Genomic DNA, 15271 nt, shown 5'->3' on the forward strand with positions numbered 1-15271 from the left:
AGAATAAAGAATATTGAGATAAAGCCATGGGGGAGCCAGGGAGGAATGGACATCATTCAAGATCCTGGCCTTGGAGCTGGGTGGAGTATATAGGGGGATGTGATCTCATTTCTGGTCAAGGGAATAATTAAATTTATTTGAATTTTGTATAAATGCCACATTTGCTAATATAAGAAGAAAATATTTGTAAATAATAGGACATTTGATTTCCAAACCAGTCGAGAAGTTTCTAATCATAAAACTTGTCAAATGCAAGAAAGATGTTGAAAATGCTACTATCAGTGAGTTCTAAGAAATGTATTTAATTACATTCTCTATTATCTTTTCTTCAAAGGAGAAAAAATTACACTATTAGCCCAATATTATTTCATTAAGGATTTAAGATAGATTTATAGGAAATAAGATACGGAATCTGTTATAAATATCCCAGTTTATTATACAATATTAATCTCAACCATGATCATTACATAACCACTGGTTTACAAATCTGTGATTTTATAGATTAAGTTAATTATTAAAAAGAAATTTACAGCCTGGCTAGCTTGGCTCAGTGGTTGAGCATCAACCTATGACCCAGGAGATCTCGGTTCGATTCCCGGTCAGGGCACATGCCCAGGTTTCGGGCTCAATCCCCAGTAGGGGGCCTGCAGGAGGCAGCTGATCAATGACTCTCTCATCATTGATGCTTCTCTCTCTCTCCCTTCCTCTCTCTGAAATCAATAAAGACATATTTTAAAAAAAGAAAGAAATTTATAGACACCATTTTTACTGTTACAACATAGGGACAAGTCACAAAAATTTAAAAAACCAAAAGTATATTTTATGCTAGAGTTACTTTCTGTCCAGGCCGAAACATTGTTCCACTCTGATATTTCCTCTTCTTTGGATTTTGAAAACTTTCATACCTAAAAAAAAAAGAGAGAGCTAATATTTAATACATGTAAATGCTAAAATTACAAAAGACAGTGGATTGTTTGCAAATACTTTTAAGAAACAGGAAAATAACAAACTGGAAAAAAAATGTTCATAACAGGAATTAAAGTAAGCTCTTACAAATATATTTTCAAAAGTTGAACACCCCACTAGAAAAAGGAGCAAAGGGGATGAACAGACAATTCAGAAAAGATAAAATACAAAGGGCAATGATTAATATAAAAATATAACCTTTATAGTGTTAATCAAAGAAATGTACCTTGTGAAACAAGGTAGAATTTTTCTCCAATTGGCCAAGATTAGAGAAATACTGTGATACTCAATGTTAGTGAGAGTGTGGCGAAGGGGGCACTGAGTATATTGCTGTTGGAATATATACATTAGTATTTTTGGAAGGCAGCATGGCAACAGATTTTGGAAGCCTTACAAAATGTGATTGCCTTGTGATGCAACAATTCTACCTCTACCCCAGTGAAATAATTAAGGATATGTTCAAACATTCAGCTCCAAGAATGTTAGTTATCACATTGATCAGTGAAGAGCTGGAAACAAATGTCCCAAAATTGGATATGTGGCATAGCTATATTATAAAATGTGTTAAAAACGATATAGTAACATTATGTGAAATGTGAAAGAATGTTCAAGATGTACGGGTGGATGAAAGGGGGACTGCTATACAGCGGTGTGTGCAGCGTGTCTTCTTTTAGTAAGAAAAATCATCTGAGCACACAAATAAATATGCTTTGGGAGGCAGAGGGATTAAGGGAAATTTGTTTTCTTATTTTTCCTTCCCTTTGTTTTCTGGGTTTTTACCACTCCCTTAACTGTCTAGAATTTAGACAGGGGGCCTGTGCCAGAAAGAGAGCCATTACCAAGTACACTTTATCTGAAAGTCTTACCCGCACGGCAGGGCAAACATGATTAGCACACGTGTGCCTCTTCTTGCTGTGAACGGCCTTCCCCCCCTTTCCTCTTTGAAGCCCTGGCCTTTTCCTTAGCTCAGAACAGCATAGAAGCTTCAACTGCCTCACTACCTTTGAGTAGGTATAAAATTAGGTACAAAATTAAATGTTTCTCTCCTGTTAATCTGTCTTATGTCAATTTAATTCATCCAGCCAAAGAGTCCTAGAAGGAACTAAGGGACATTTTTCTACATCTACAGTTTGGCTGGTGCCCATCATGGAGCTTACCAGTGGCCTGCTGCAGCTGAGATCCTGGGACCTCCCACAAGAGCCGGCAGAAGGTAAGAATTGTTACCTCCTCCGTCTCCTGATCTGCCAGCAGGGTCCAGTGCAAGTGACAGTGGGAGAGTCCTTTTTCTAAATTTAGATCAACAGGAAAAAATCTTGTGTGAACTAGTTCCTTGGGTATAGCAACTCTGGTAAAGATTTGTTATGAGTACTTGTTTTGTAAATGAATTTAACTTCTAAATTCATTTGTCATAAGGAAAATCCTAGGGCAGAATGTAGACACAGGTCCCATGAGCCTGTGGTTCAGACCAGCCTTACAGACTGGTGAGTTCACAGATCTCACTAGACCTGCATCTGTGTAGATGGACTCTGCTGTGGGTCCCTATATAAAAATACCGAATGAGGTTTTCCTCGTCTTGTCCTGTCTTGAAAGCTTGGCTTTGTAACCAATGAGAATATTCTCCCTGGTCTCCATCAGTCAGAAGATGCACGTATTGGTTTGCATCTGGCCAAGCTGAGTAGACTCAGGGTCTGAGGCATGAAGTCCCTAGCAGCACTCTCTCCGTCCAACTGTGCCAGCTCTCAGGGAGTTAAGGGCTCCCAACCCATAAGGGGCCTTTGTTGTCTTAACCTTCATGGTTTTGTTAGTGCTGAAAAGGTCCCATTCCAGGAGTGCCTGCCCAGTGCCACAGATTAGCGGGTCTGTCACCGGAGGCATCTCATGTTCTCACGGGAAACCAGACACCGTTTTCAGTACACCATTTTTACCACCTACGACAGTGAAGGTCTTTGCTTCCTTTGGCTAGTTCTGGGAGTAAACTTGATGGATCCTGTGAGGGCTGCATCTTTTGCATCCTCTTGGGCCAATTCTTGCATCCATGGTTAAGTCACAAAAAGGCTTATTGGTCTGAATCACTATTAAGGTTAATGTAAGATCCTACTTGTCAATGGCCAAGTGATGGATCCTTTGAGTTGGAAAAACTTATAAATTTAAAAAAGTTTTAGAGTACTCTTGTGCTAAACAATTGCGCTACTGGTGCTATGGGAAGAAGACACACGGGACAAAGCAGCTGGCCGCAGGGACTCAACCGGGGGGGGGGGGGGGGGGGGGGAGGGGGAGAACAGGAGCCACCACATCCAACGTCAGCTCCCCTTCTCAAAGTCCAGCCTGTCTGCCTGGGTTTTTTCAATTAGTTTACATTCAGTATAACTTGTATTAATTTCAGGTGTGCAGCATAGTGGCTAGACAGTCATATACTTTACAAAGTGCTCCCCCTGACATTTCCAGTGCCCACCTGGCACCATAGTTATATTACCGACTGTATTCCCTGTGCTGTACTTTACATCCCTGTGACTGTTTTGTGACTACCAATCTGTACTTCATAATCCCTTCACCCTTTCCACCCAGCTTCCCCGCACCCCCGTCCTTTCTGGCAACCAACTCTCTGTTCTTTGTATCTATGAGTCTGTTTACATTTTGTTTGTTTCTTTTACTTTGTTCTTTAGATTCCACATATATGTGAAATCATACAGTATTTGTCTTTTTCTGACATATTTCACTTAGTATAAAATCCTCTAGGTCCATCCATGCTGTCACAGATGGTAAGATTTCATTCTTTTTTATGGCCAAGTAATATTCCATTGTATATATGTACCACTGTCTGCCTGTTTTAACTTCCCTTTCCCTACAAGATTTACAGATAGCACTCAGGCTGGGGGGTCATATAGGTTACTCCCGTAAATGCTGAAAGCCAGGACGTGAACTTAGAAGAATCATGTCCTTCAGGGATGTATTTACCTCCATGTTCAGAACATCCTACCAAATTTAGAGAGAAGTCAGTTTTCTCTATTAAAAAAGCTAAAGTTGCTTTTTGTTTGTTTTATAACTGTGTAACTTTCTGTATTTGCCTGCAGAGTTTTTGTCACTTTGGTTAAATGGACTATATATTGTTTCACAGTGACATATAATCCTATGTGACTGTTTTAAAATCTTTTGATATTTTTGACATATGTCCCACAAGTGAAATTCTGATGAAGTCTTTTGACCTCAAGCTCACTTTGAAATTTTTAAGAAACCTCTCGGACATCTCAAAAGATTTGTTCTCTCCTTGTAGAGAGAGAGAGATGTTAAACTAATTAGGCTTATTAGATAGATACACAGTCACGGACCACTTGATGACAGGATATGTTGAGGAACGTGTCATTAAGACAGTTTTGTGTAACATCATGGAGTATACTTACCCACCAAAACCTAGAAGTGATACCAAACCTTCTTTTGGTTATATCTGTAGGGATATATGTTGTTATGGATTTCAGAAACTGTATAAAATTTCTAAAACTTGATACATAATATCAGTTTCCAGGTATCATCTTAAAAATGTTGTGTGTCACAGAAATAACCAAGTTACCTTGTCAACTGGATTATAATGAACTCACATCAGATCTTTAATCATGGCCACTTTGGTCATTCACAGACAGTTACTGTCTTAGTTTGATGCTTTTGAAAAAGTGTTTCTGCAAAAGTACTCTAACAAGTACAGGTTTCTGATAACCTTCATTCAGAGCATACCACTGAACTGGGTAAGAATCTGTAGGCCTCTAATGGAGAAACTAATGAGGATTTTTATAATTTTTTGTTTGAAACATTGTCAGTTCTTTTATGTTTTCCCCCCAGTTTAAGGAAACCTTTTCTTTTAAGCTATTAGTAATTTGGTAACATATACCTTTGTAAACAAAGATTAAACATTTTTTTCTCCCTACCTGATCCCTCCAGAATTCAGAAACTCTTAGTGAACATTCTTATTTTTTTTTGACAATATAGTTACTTGCATAAGTTCAATAAGAATCTTTTCTCCTTATAACAGGACACAGAAACGTTGATTGAGGGCTTGAACTGGAATATCATATTTGAGAATGCACATAGAAGGAACTAAGTAAGGTTGACTTTATGGAGCCAATAAAGCACCTTGGAAAATCAGCCTGGTACCTGCTTACAGGGTTCCCAGGTGAGTAAAGAACATCACTTCCTGGAAGATGCAAAAACCTCAGGATATCTTGGGAACTTCAAGAAGAGAGGAACAAACTCAGATATAGGTATTGCAAACAAAATCTGATGATGAGTCCCTGGCCTGGCTTCCTAAAACCTCGAGAGGCTTTGAAAAGTTCAATCTGAGATTCCTTATGAAAAGTTCCAGTAAAGCAGATTTTTAAGAGCCTATATAGTCAATCACCATTCCTGCTGCACTTATGTAAATAATCAGGCCAAGTTTATTGAAACTACACTTAATTTGCAAACAGATTAGCCTTACTGTGGTTCTCTTCACTAGAAATGGGGGTGAATGTAGAGAGAGGAATTATGTTTGTCTTTAATGTTTTGTTTTCTACAGGTAAACTGGACTGGATCCTGAATTCTTTTACTTTCCTCCAGTATTTGGCTACAACTCTCTAAATTAACATTTCTAAATTCTCCCACTCTGTTGACTTGGAAACACTGTCAACAAAAACTGTTCTTTTCCTGAAGCCCTGAAAACTGAATGTGAACAACCAGATATAAACTTTCCAGAAATCACAACAGCATATGCACAGACAATCTTTGTGCCTGTTGCTGTGTGGGCTACTCAGAAAGTTTACCTGAACACCCAATGACATCATCAGACATTCAACCTGCAAAAGACACTTATATCCGACACCTAGAAATCTCAACTGGCAGCCCTCAGAACTCAGACTGGGTTTATGCTACTCTAATTGATAACCTTTGTTTTTCTTTTGTTTCCTTAGAAACACCTCTTATTAAATACTTGATTGCCTGTATACCGCCTCCTGCAATAAGACACACTGTTTAGTTAAACGGATCTATTCTCAGGACTGACAGACTGCTTCAATGAGACGGAACAATCTACCAACTCAGCTTCTGGACTATGAAACTTCTTGGGGAAATTTCAAAGGTGGGACTGAAAAGAGCAGAATATGCCACTTTGGCAGGTGCATCATTGTGAGCTGAAGGGAATCAAGACCCAGCAGACTCAGGAGTTTTTTTACAGCTCCCTTATCTGTCTAGAAGCATTTATACAGGAGGCCTGTGCCAGAAAAAGAGCTATCACCAGAGGTAACCTTTTATCTGAAAGACTTATCTGCACTGCAGAGCAAACATTGATTACCACACCTGTGCTCTTCTCACCTTCCTTCCCTTTTAAATCCCTGGCCTCTATCCCGAGCTCAGGATAGTATATAAGCCTCAAATGTCTAAGAGTTTTTGAGTCTTAAGTCTCTTATTTTTATGGGGCTCCTATAAGTATGCAATTAAGTTTGTTTTTCTGTTAATCTGTCTTATGTAAATTTAATTATTAGACGAGCCAAAGAATCGAGAAGGGAAAATTTTTCTGCCCTTACAAATGTACACACACATGCATATTCCAAAGTGCTATAAAGTTAAATAAGAAAGAGTTGTAACTTCTAAAGAAGAGGAAAAAACATTTCTTGAGTTAAATCATTCACCTAGAATGGTCCCTAATCTATGAGCCTCAGATTCCTAAGTCACTACAGAGACAATCGCAAGAAGACTATAAATCCAAATGTGTACAAGTGAGTAAACTTGAATGTATTGAATATTTTGAGATAAAAAAAAAACAACAAATTATTTTGAAAGTGAAACAGGTATGTTTTTCATAACAATTTTTACAAACTATATACTGAAATCATTTTGAGCTTTTAATTTTCCTTTTCTTTCTTTAAAGCTCTTAAAATTAAATCATTCATTAATTCAAATGAATTGGTTAATGAAAATGCATTTTTACTTCTGCACACCCCCTACTGGGGATCGAGCCCACAACCAGGGCATGTGCTCTGGCCAGGAATAGATCAACACTCAACCACTGAGCCACGCCAGCCGGGCACTGGGTGTTTAAAAGCAGAGCTACTAAACAAATTTCTGAATTGGTTTTTAAATATTCAAAATGTTATTTGTGATTTTAACTAAGAACTTTAGAAATGTAAGTGAATAACTGTCACCGCTAATAATATCTATACGTATGAATCAGAATCTGTTACTTACAGCTCCGCAAAATTCTTCCAGTCGTCTTCAGTAATGGATGGCCTTGTGTGACTGAGTGCGGTCAGCAAATGCGACTGACTAATGGCCAGGCTGGTTTTGATTGGTCCTGGTTGGTTAAAGGAATCATCCTCCTTAAATGAAAAAGAAAATGACATGATTAAAAAGCAGCAGTCCCCAGTGTTGTTCTCTTATCAGTTTTTCAGGAGACTACTGATAAGCTACTGAAACTTGTTTGAAAGCAGGAAGCACATAGCAATTTGATCAATGCGTTTCAGTCCCTTGTTTATAAACATAGCTCATTTACAAATCAGATAAATACATATTAAAACAAATTTTTTTAAAAGTTGGGGAGAGAAAAGCCATACTCCACTTTGGCTCCGGTATCTGCTCTTGATAACACTGATATCTGCTCTCAGTTGATCTCTCTGTTCCTGGGTAAGTTCTTGGTAACCTTCCTGTGAAGCTGTTCTGAACATTGGAGGTCGTGAAAACAACTGATCCTTCCCAGGAACTCCAGGAAAATCCTGAGTCATGGAGTTTGGTGCAGACAGACACTGTGAGCTCTGCATGGTTAGGTGTAATAATGAGAGAAGGAAGAGGAGAGAGGAAAAAAAGTATGTATTTATCAAAGAGAAAGTTAAAAACTTTAAGCACTAAAACCTTAACATGGATAAGCTTACATTTTAATTAACTAAAATTAAACAAACTGTTCATATTCTATAAAGGTCATTTATAGCTATATTGTTGAACCACCAAAGTGGAAACTGCCACAACACAAGGTTCTTATAATGCTTTGTTATTAAATCCACCACACTAATGCCCTAGAGATAGAGTCCAAATGGGTCTTATTCTTAGTTTTTAACAAATATAAGGCTCTGAGACATTTACAGAAGAAACAGAAAACAGAATTAAAGACTAGAATTAAAACAAGAGGTTACTATTCTTGGGAATAAAAATGGGTCACTTTTATATTTTTAACCTGAATTAATAGGGCAAACTTACCAAAACCAAGAAAAATATAACTATATATAAAAATGTTATATGTGCCAATAATAGCAAACCACCGTTAATTGGGGGGGGGGGGGTATATGTGTTAAACGCTATTTTAATTTAGAAAAATAAATGATATTGTCCATACTTAATCTAAACATTTTTTTGTGTTGAGACATTATTACTCATAACATTTTTACTGTGCTTATACTTTCTACCAAAAGTGTTACAATTTTCGTTGTCAAAAATTTTTTACATTATTGTACCAAATTTCTCATTATCCTCAAATATTCTATAATAACAGAATTTAAGTTTAATATAAAATGAATCTGCTACTAAAGATGTCTGGAATCAGTGATGAAGGGAGATAAACCTGAAAGAAACCAACTGGCTACTATGGCTCCCCCTCTGTCTTCTAGTTCTTATCAAAGAATGAAAATAACTAATCGGTGTAAGGAAGGAAAACAAGACTGTTTTACTGAAAAACCCACCCATCAGAAAGAACATGTGGGGCTGGTTAGGACACAAATCACTGTCCAACTTTACATCAACATATGGCTTTTTATCTCAGCACTGGGCAATGACTGCACAACATACCAAATCAGAAGAGGTTCCATTTCCAAGTTCTGATTCATAAGAGCTTCCAAAGTAGAGCCGGTATATATTGAATTTTGACTCATCTGGAAGCACCTCAGACATCTCTAGAGAAACAAGGGACTGCTCCAAGCCACTCTCTCCATCCCCAGCTGAATCATCAGAGCCACTGCTGTGGTTAAGAAAAACCATTGAAGACAGACTTAGGTCACTGTCAGAACTGGAATTTCCATCCTAAAACACAAAAGGACAACCAGTTATAAAGATCTAAATAATACAACTCAGAAATAAACAACACAACATTTTCTAACAGAAGAGTACAAGGTAACCTGAGGCATTTTTCAAAAAAGCTCTTATTTTCCTTTTTTATTTTTACACTAGTTTCTCCCCTTGGATTTTTTTTTTATTTAATATTTCTTTATTGATTTCAGAGAGAGGAAGGCAGAGGGAGAGAGTCATTGATCAGCTGCCTCCTGCACACCTCTGACTGGGGATCGAGCCCTCAACCCAGACATGTGCCCTGACCGGGAATCAAACTGTGATCTGGATCCTAGGTTGATGCTCAACCCCTGAGCCACGCCCGGCCAGGCAAAAAAGCTCTTATTTTCTAATGGCTCTGAAGACATAATAAAAATCAAACTATTAAAAAAAGACAAGCCTGGCCGGACATGGCTCAGGGGTTGAGCGTCGACCTAGGATCCAGGCGATCAGGGTTCGATTCCCGGTCAGGGCATATGACCGGGCTGCGGGCTCAATCCCTGGTTGGGGGAGTGCAGGAGGCAGCCGATCAATGACTCTCTCATCACTGATGTTTCTGTCTCTCTCCCTCTCCTTTCCTCTCTCTGAAATCAATAAAGATATATTTAAAAAAAAAAACACAAAAAAAACCCCAAGATGGAATGTGTAGATAATGTGCCATCTCTTCTCAAATTCTGTAACAAACCCAGGAGTCAGACCTCTGGTTTTATTTTTATGTCTTTTTCTATTCATATTTTTCAACTCTGATGAATCAACCATGTTATAGATGCTTTATCATTATAGAGTGCTTTACAGATAAAGAACTTCAATGGCTTGCCAAAATTAATAGCAAAAACTTAGTAGTATCTGCTTTAGGAACATCAGGACCTGCAAGAATCTCCAGTAAAAAGTAGGGAAGAGAAGTACACAGGAAAACCCTTCCTAGAAAATGTATGGTAAAGTCTTCACATAGCAGAGTTCAAATTACCTGCCATAAAAAAAATACTATCCTCAGAGAACAGGCTGGGATACAGAAAGCACAAGATAAACCAAGAACACCCTGTTGTATCAGGAAGAATGACCAAAGAATGAGAGGACACATCAAAGGGATACAGAAGCCATCCCAAAGCAGCTCCTACTGGCCAGATCCGGGACAATTTGAACTTCAAAATAAATAACTTTTTTAAAAATTAAAGTATAAAACTAAAAACTCCAATATTTTTCTATTATCTAATTCATGATTTCCCAATTTAAATAACATCCTTCTACACATCAACATTTTACCAAGAGTAAGGTAATGTTAAAGAAAAAGACACCAAACTCTTCATTATTACATACAAATTCTCTGCAAAGGCAATATTCCAACTAGGGAATATTTGACTAAAGGTAAATTTTTATACAGTTTACCAAAGTTGCTAAAAAATAGAAATTTTTAAAAATTTTTCATTGATTTCAGAGGGAGGAAGGGAGAAGGAGAGACAGAAACATCAATGATGAGATTCATTGATCGGCTCCCTCCTGCAGGACCCCCACTGGGGATCAAGCCTGCAACCCCGGCATGTGCCCGGACCAGAAATCGAACCCCGATCTCCTAGATCATAGGTCAATGCTGGCTTGGCAAAAATAGGAATTTTTTAAGGTTGAGATTTGGATATTGAACTTTTCTCATCACTCACAAAACACCTTAGTAACGATCTCATATAACTTACTGGGAGCCCACAGGACAGCAGCCTTCCGTGTAGGGCCTCTAACTGGGCATTGTAAAGTAAAGCTTTCAGATCAGCTCCCGTAAAGGAGTCAGTTACAGAGGCCACATGCTGAAGGTCCACATCCTCTGCCAGAAGTACAGAGCCACTGAGAACGTTTAAAATTTCAAGACGTGACACCTGAAGGGAGAAAAACTAACTGATTTAACCAATAAAACATAAAATTAATTACTTTAAACTGTATCTTATGATTTTTCATAAATTAACTTTACATATCCAATAAGCTTTACAAGTAAGTTGAAAGATGTACCACCACGCTACTATCTGTTCTCCTGGGAACTTTTTCCTTAACAGAAGGAACACATGGAGGAAAATGAATGAAAATCAACATTCTTAATTATTCAGTGTAAATGATTTCTTATTCAGACAGTGCTTATTTTCGACATCTGGGCAAATGTGCTGAGAAAGTGTTTCAAAAGGAAAATTAAAATAATTTAAATAAAAGCTACATGTGACGCATTTAGATATTTTATACCTCTGACTAATTTATTCTTTAGTTTCTAAATTTGGGAAGAAGAGTTGGGACAACTCAGGACTAAGAAGAGTTAAGAATCATATCTCTATGTAACCTGCTAATGTGCTTACTGGTCATATGCTTGATTCTGTATCAGTCTTTTATTGGGATAATGAAGTGTGTTATCTTTAAACACAGAGAATGGGGACATGCAATACTTGAGGCTTCCTTTCTTTTTTCCCCAACTGGCCAACACTGAAAGATCATACAGTTTTCAGACTTGCATGGAAATGGCTGGACCAAAGGGAGGCTTTGTATCCAATTCAGAACTTTTTCACGTTGTGAGCAAACAGTGACTAAGACCTTTGCCTAAAGAGGATCTTCTGAGGACAATTGCTATTACCTGGCAGAAGTAAAGTTCACAAGGAAAGAGTGTAGCATTTGTTGGGTTTTGGACTCTAAATATAAAATTGTCACCTGATCAGGAGGAGGACAGTATACACATTTATCTAGTCGGCCAGGCCTAAGAAGGGCAGGGTCAATCAAGTCAGGGCGACTAGTAGCAGCTAACACGTAAACACCTAGGGAAAAAAGGAAAAATTCTTTACTAAATCCTGGTGAGATTTTGTTACAATAAAACATTTCAGTATTTACAATTATTACCCTGTAAGCCTTCTACTCCATCCAACTGAGTCAGCAGCTGATTAACCACGCGGTCTGTGACGCCTGTATTATCATGGCCACGTCGAGGAGCAATGGATTCAAACTCATCAAAGAAAAGAATGCAGGGCTTTGCAGCCTGAGCTCTGGGAAAAACACAGTTGAATAGGGCTTCAGAGTTTGCAAAGTAATTTTATATACATACACACACCCATTATGTATTTATTTAAATCTTCACAATGAATCCTTGAAAATGGCAAGGCATATGTAATGAGCCTAGCTTTCAGTAAATGGGTCTTAGAGGGTCAAGGTGTTTGCTTGAGACTCCGGGGTTCTCGACAGGGACTGAAACAAACCCAGAGTCTTAGTCAACAAGTGAAAGGCTGCTTTGGTTCTTAACATAAGTAAACATTTTTATATGCCTAATGGCCACCTTTCTTTTATGAAATGCCTATTCATGTCATTTTGTCCACTTAAAATTTGGAAAGCTCATTATTTTCATATTGTTTTGTAAGAATTCTCTATAAAATATATTTTGGTTATGTATATTATTTTTTTCTAATTTGAACTTTGATTTTGGATTTATTAGTTAATTAATTTTGTTTCAATTAAAAAGAGAACAAATTCCAGCTCTGGTAACAGGCTGGACTAGATGTCTGAAGAATTGCCCCTAATACAAAACACCTGTCATGACTGAAAAAAAACACCCAACAAATACCTTATTAAATGCATGACAAGATAAATTTGGGGCCAACAACAGACTGGAATGATCTCTCATAGAATGACTGCCAACACTCTCCTAGAAAACCAACTGGGTCTGATATTTGATTTGTGAAAAGATTTTTAACAAATTACTCATTTTTTTCCTAGTTATAAAACTATTCAGATTGTTTTTTCTTGCCTTGATTTTGGTCACTTATATTTCTGTCTATGTCACCCAAGTTTCAAAGGTATTGGCATAATTTCATAGTATTACTTCATAATTTTCCCTTATCTTTTACATTTCTGGTATATCATTTGTCATGTCTACCTTTTATCCCTAATATTGTTCATTCATACTCTCTTTCTTCTTGATCAGTCTTGCTAGAGCTTGATCAATTGTACTAAGCTTTCAAAAAATATTTGGGTTTGTGAACTTCTCTACTGAACTGTTTTCTATTTCATTAATTTTTGTTCTTACCTTTATTATTTCATTTTTAGTTTATACTTTCCTAATTTCATGCGATGGATACCTACTGATCAACTTTCAACTTTTTTCCTAAGAATTTAAGGCTATAAATTTTCCTTGAAATAAGTTGTGCAGCATCTGATAATTTTAATACATGAACTTATCATTATTTAATAGTGCCAAGCATTTTCTTTTATGATCTCCTCTTTAACCCATGAATTATTTAGAAGAGTTTTTTGTTTTTCTAAAAAATATCTAAATGTATGGGAGGGGATTATCCTCTGTTTTCAGAAAATAGAGTCTGTATGATACTGTTTCTTTGAAACCTACTGCCATTGCTATGTATGGTGTGGCACATGGCCAGTTTTCAAATATGTTCCAGGTGTGCTTGAAAAGAATGTATATTCTCCAGTTGTTGGGTCCATGTTCTAAATATGCTTAGATCAATCTTGTTGAATATGTTTAAATATTTTAAATTTTTACTATTTTTAAACCTCAATGTAACTAATTACTGAGACGTGTGTTAACATCTTCTACTATGAAGGTGGATTTGTCAATTTCTCCTTGCAGTTCTGTCAATTTTTGCCTTAAATATTTTGAGGCTATATAGTATTAGATACAAAAATTTTTAGAACTGTACTGTCTTGCTGGTAAATCACCCCTTTTGTCAATATGGGGACTGTCTTTATCTATAACAATGCTTTCCTGGTAATGTTCCATTTCTAAAATTGGGTGGTGGATATACAAGAGTTCATATCATTATTATTCTTCAAAATGTATATATATGTACATTACATATATTCTCCTAATTGCTTATTTTATAATCAAATTTCAGAAGAATGAAACAGAGTAGCTTTTTAATTTAAAAACTCTCTATAATCTGATCATATTTAAATAATTATTTTGATTCTTAAATATTAGCTTCTGATTCATATGTATTTTTATATAAATGCAGTAATCATTATACTCTATTTTAATTAAGTTGACCACATGGAATCTTCACTTAAAAAGAGATAAACTAAAGTGATTATGTGGTTCATATAAGGATCTACTTTGAGATTCCTTTGAATAACCACTTATGATTCCACTTTCAGCATTTCGGGAATATTTCTACTGAAAACATAAAACCAAATAATTTCCAAATCTTAATACTGAAAATGTTTTATATGTAAATGGTATTTGGTAAAACAGAATCTTTATTCATAAATCACAGTTTTCAAACATTAGTCCTTTTAAAACAAAAACAAAAACAACTGAAGACCAGAAAGCACTGACTGATAAATAATAGAGTCTGTTACTTAAAAAACACTCATAGGGAACCAACCTAACAAAAAGATCCCGAACAGCTTGTTCACTTGCTCCAATATATTTGCTGAGTAACTCTGGCCCCTATGAGATAAAATTAAATTAAATTAGAATTAAGATGAAATTATATTTTAAAATATATAATTTTTATTTATGATTAAATCTAATGCAGTCATGGAAAAATTTTAATTTGATTAAATAAATGCCTCTTAAACACATTTAAAAATTATGTGGCTAGAATAAATATCACACCAAAAGTTCTACACTTGGTCTTTCCTCTGTCTAGAACATCTGTCCCCAGATAGCCTCATGACCCATGGCTTCACTCTATTTAGACGGGACAAAACACCACATCCTTAGAAAGGCCTTACTTGACAAGCCCAGTGACCCTGCACCTCCTTATCCTGCTTGTTGTCCTATTAAATAGCCTCTACCACCATCTGGCAGTATATCATATATTGAATGTGTCTGCTTTTTGTCTCTCACCATTAGAATGTAAGTTCTAGAAAGGCAGTTTTGTTCACCCCTGAATCTCTAGTGCCAATGCCGGCCACGTAGTTAGTACTGAATAATTATTTGTTTAGTAAAGTAATAAATGGTTTACAGGAAAATTTTCCATCTATCTCAAATCTTTGGAGACTCTAAAAAATATGTAATGAGATAAATTAATCAGCATCTTCAATTACTGAGACAGGTTTATTTGTACAGAAGTTGAAGAATATATACTGTAATCTAAAACAAACTTTACTACATATAACAAAATCAATCATGAGAATAGTCTTTTAAAAAACAACTGACTAGACCCTAAAATAGTCTCCAGTGAAAAATCATTACCTTGAAAAGACCAAACACTGATCAGGATATGTGACCAAAATAAAGAACATCTAATACACAGCCATCTACATATCTATTAATGTGCTAGTA

The 15271-nt window shown here is 36.4% G+C and overlaps 1 protein-coding gene across 4 annotated transcripts in view; it reads right to left on the reverse strand.

The window, feature by feature from the left end:
* Nucleotides 1-410: 410 nt before the first annotated feature.
* PEX1 (peroxisomal biogenesis factor 1) overlaps nt 411-15271 on the reverse strand; it is a 42938-nt gene continuing 28077 nt past the window's right edge. For 3 of the 4 annotated variants that reach the window (XM_081146899.1, XM_081146897.1, XM_081146898.1), the window contains 8 exons: nt 14367-14431; nt 11878-12020; nt 11692-11795; nt 10704-10880; nt 8761-8991; nt 7539-7736; nt 7174-7304; nt 411-905 (listed from right to left, as the gene is read on the reverse strand). In XM_081146899.1, coding sequence (XP_081003025.1) covers nt 821-905; nt 7174-7304; nt 7539-7736; nt 8761-8991; nt 10704-10880; nt 11692-11795; nt 11878-12020; nt 14367-14431 — 1134 coding nt within the window. In that variant the 3' untranslated portion in view covers nt 411-820. The remainder of the gene's footprint in view (nt 906-7173; nt 7305-7538; nt 7737-8760; nt 8992-10703; nt 10881-11691; nt 11796-11877; nt 12021-14366; nt 14432-15271) is intronic. The other variant, XR_013999530.1, reaches the window with a different exon arrangement.

Source organism: Miniopterus schreibersii, assembly GCF_964146895.1.
Source record: "Miniopterus schreibersii genome assembly, chromosome: 9".
Taxonomy (NCBI): Eukaryota; Metazoa; Chordata; class Mammalia; order Chiroptera; family Miniopteridae; genus Miniopterus; species Miniopterus schreibersii.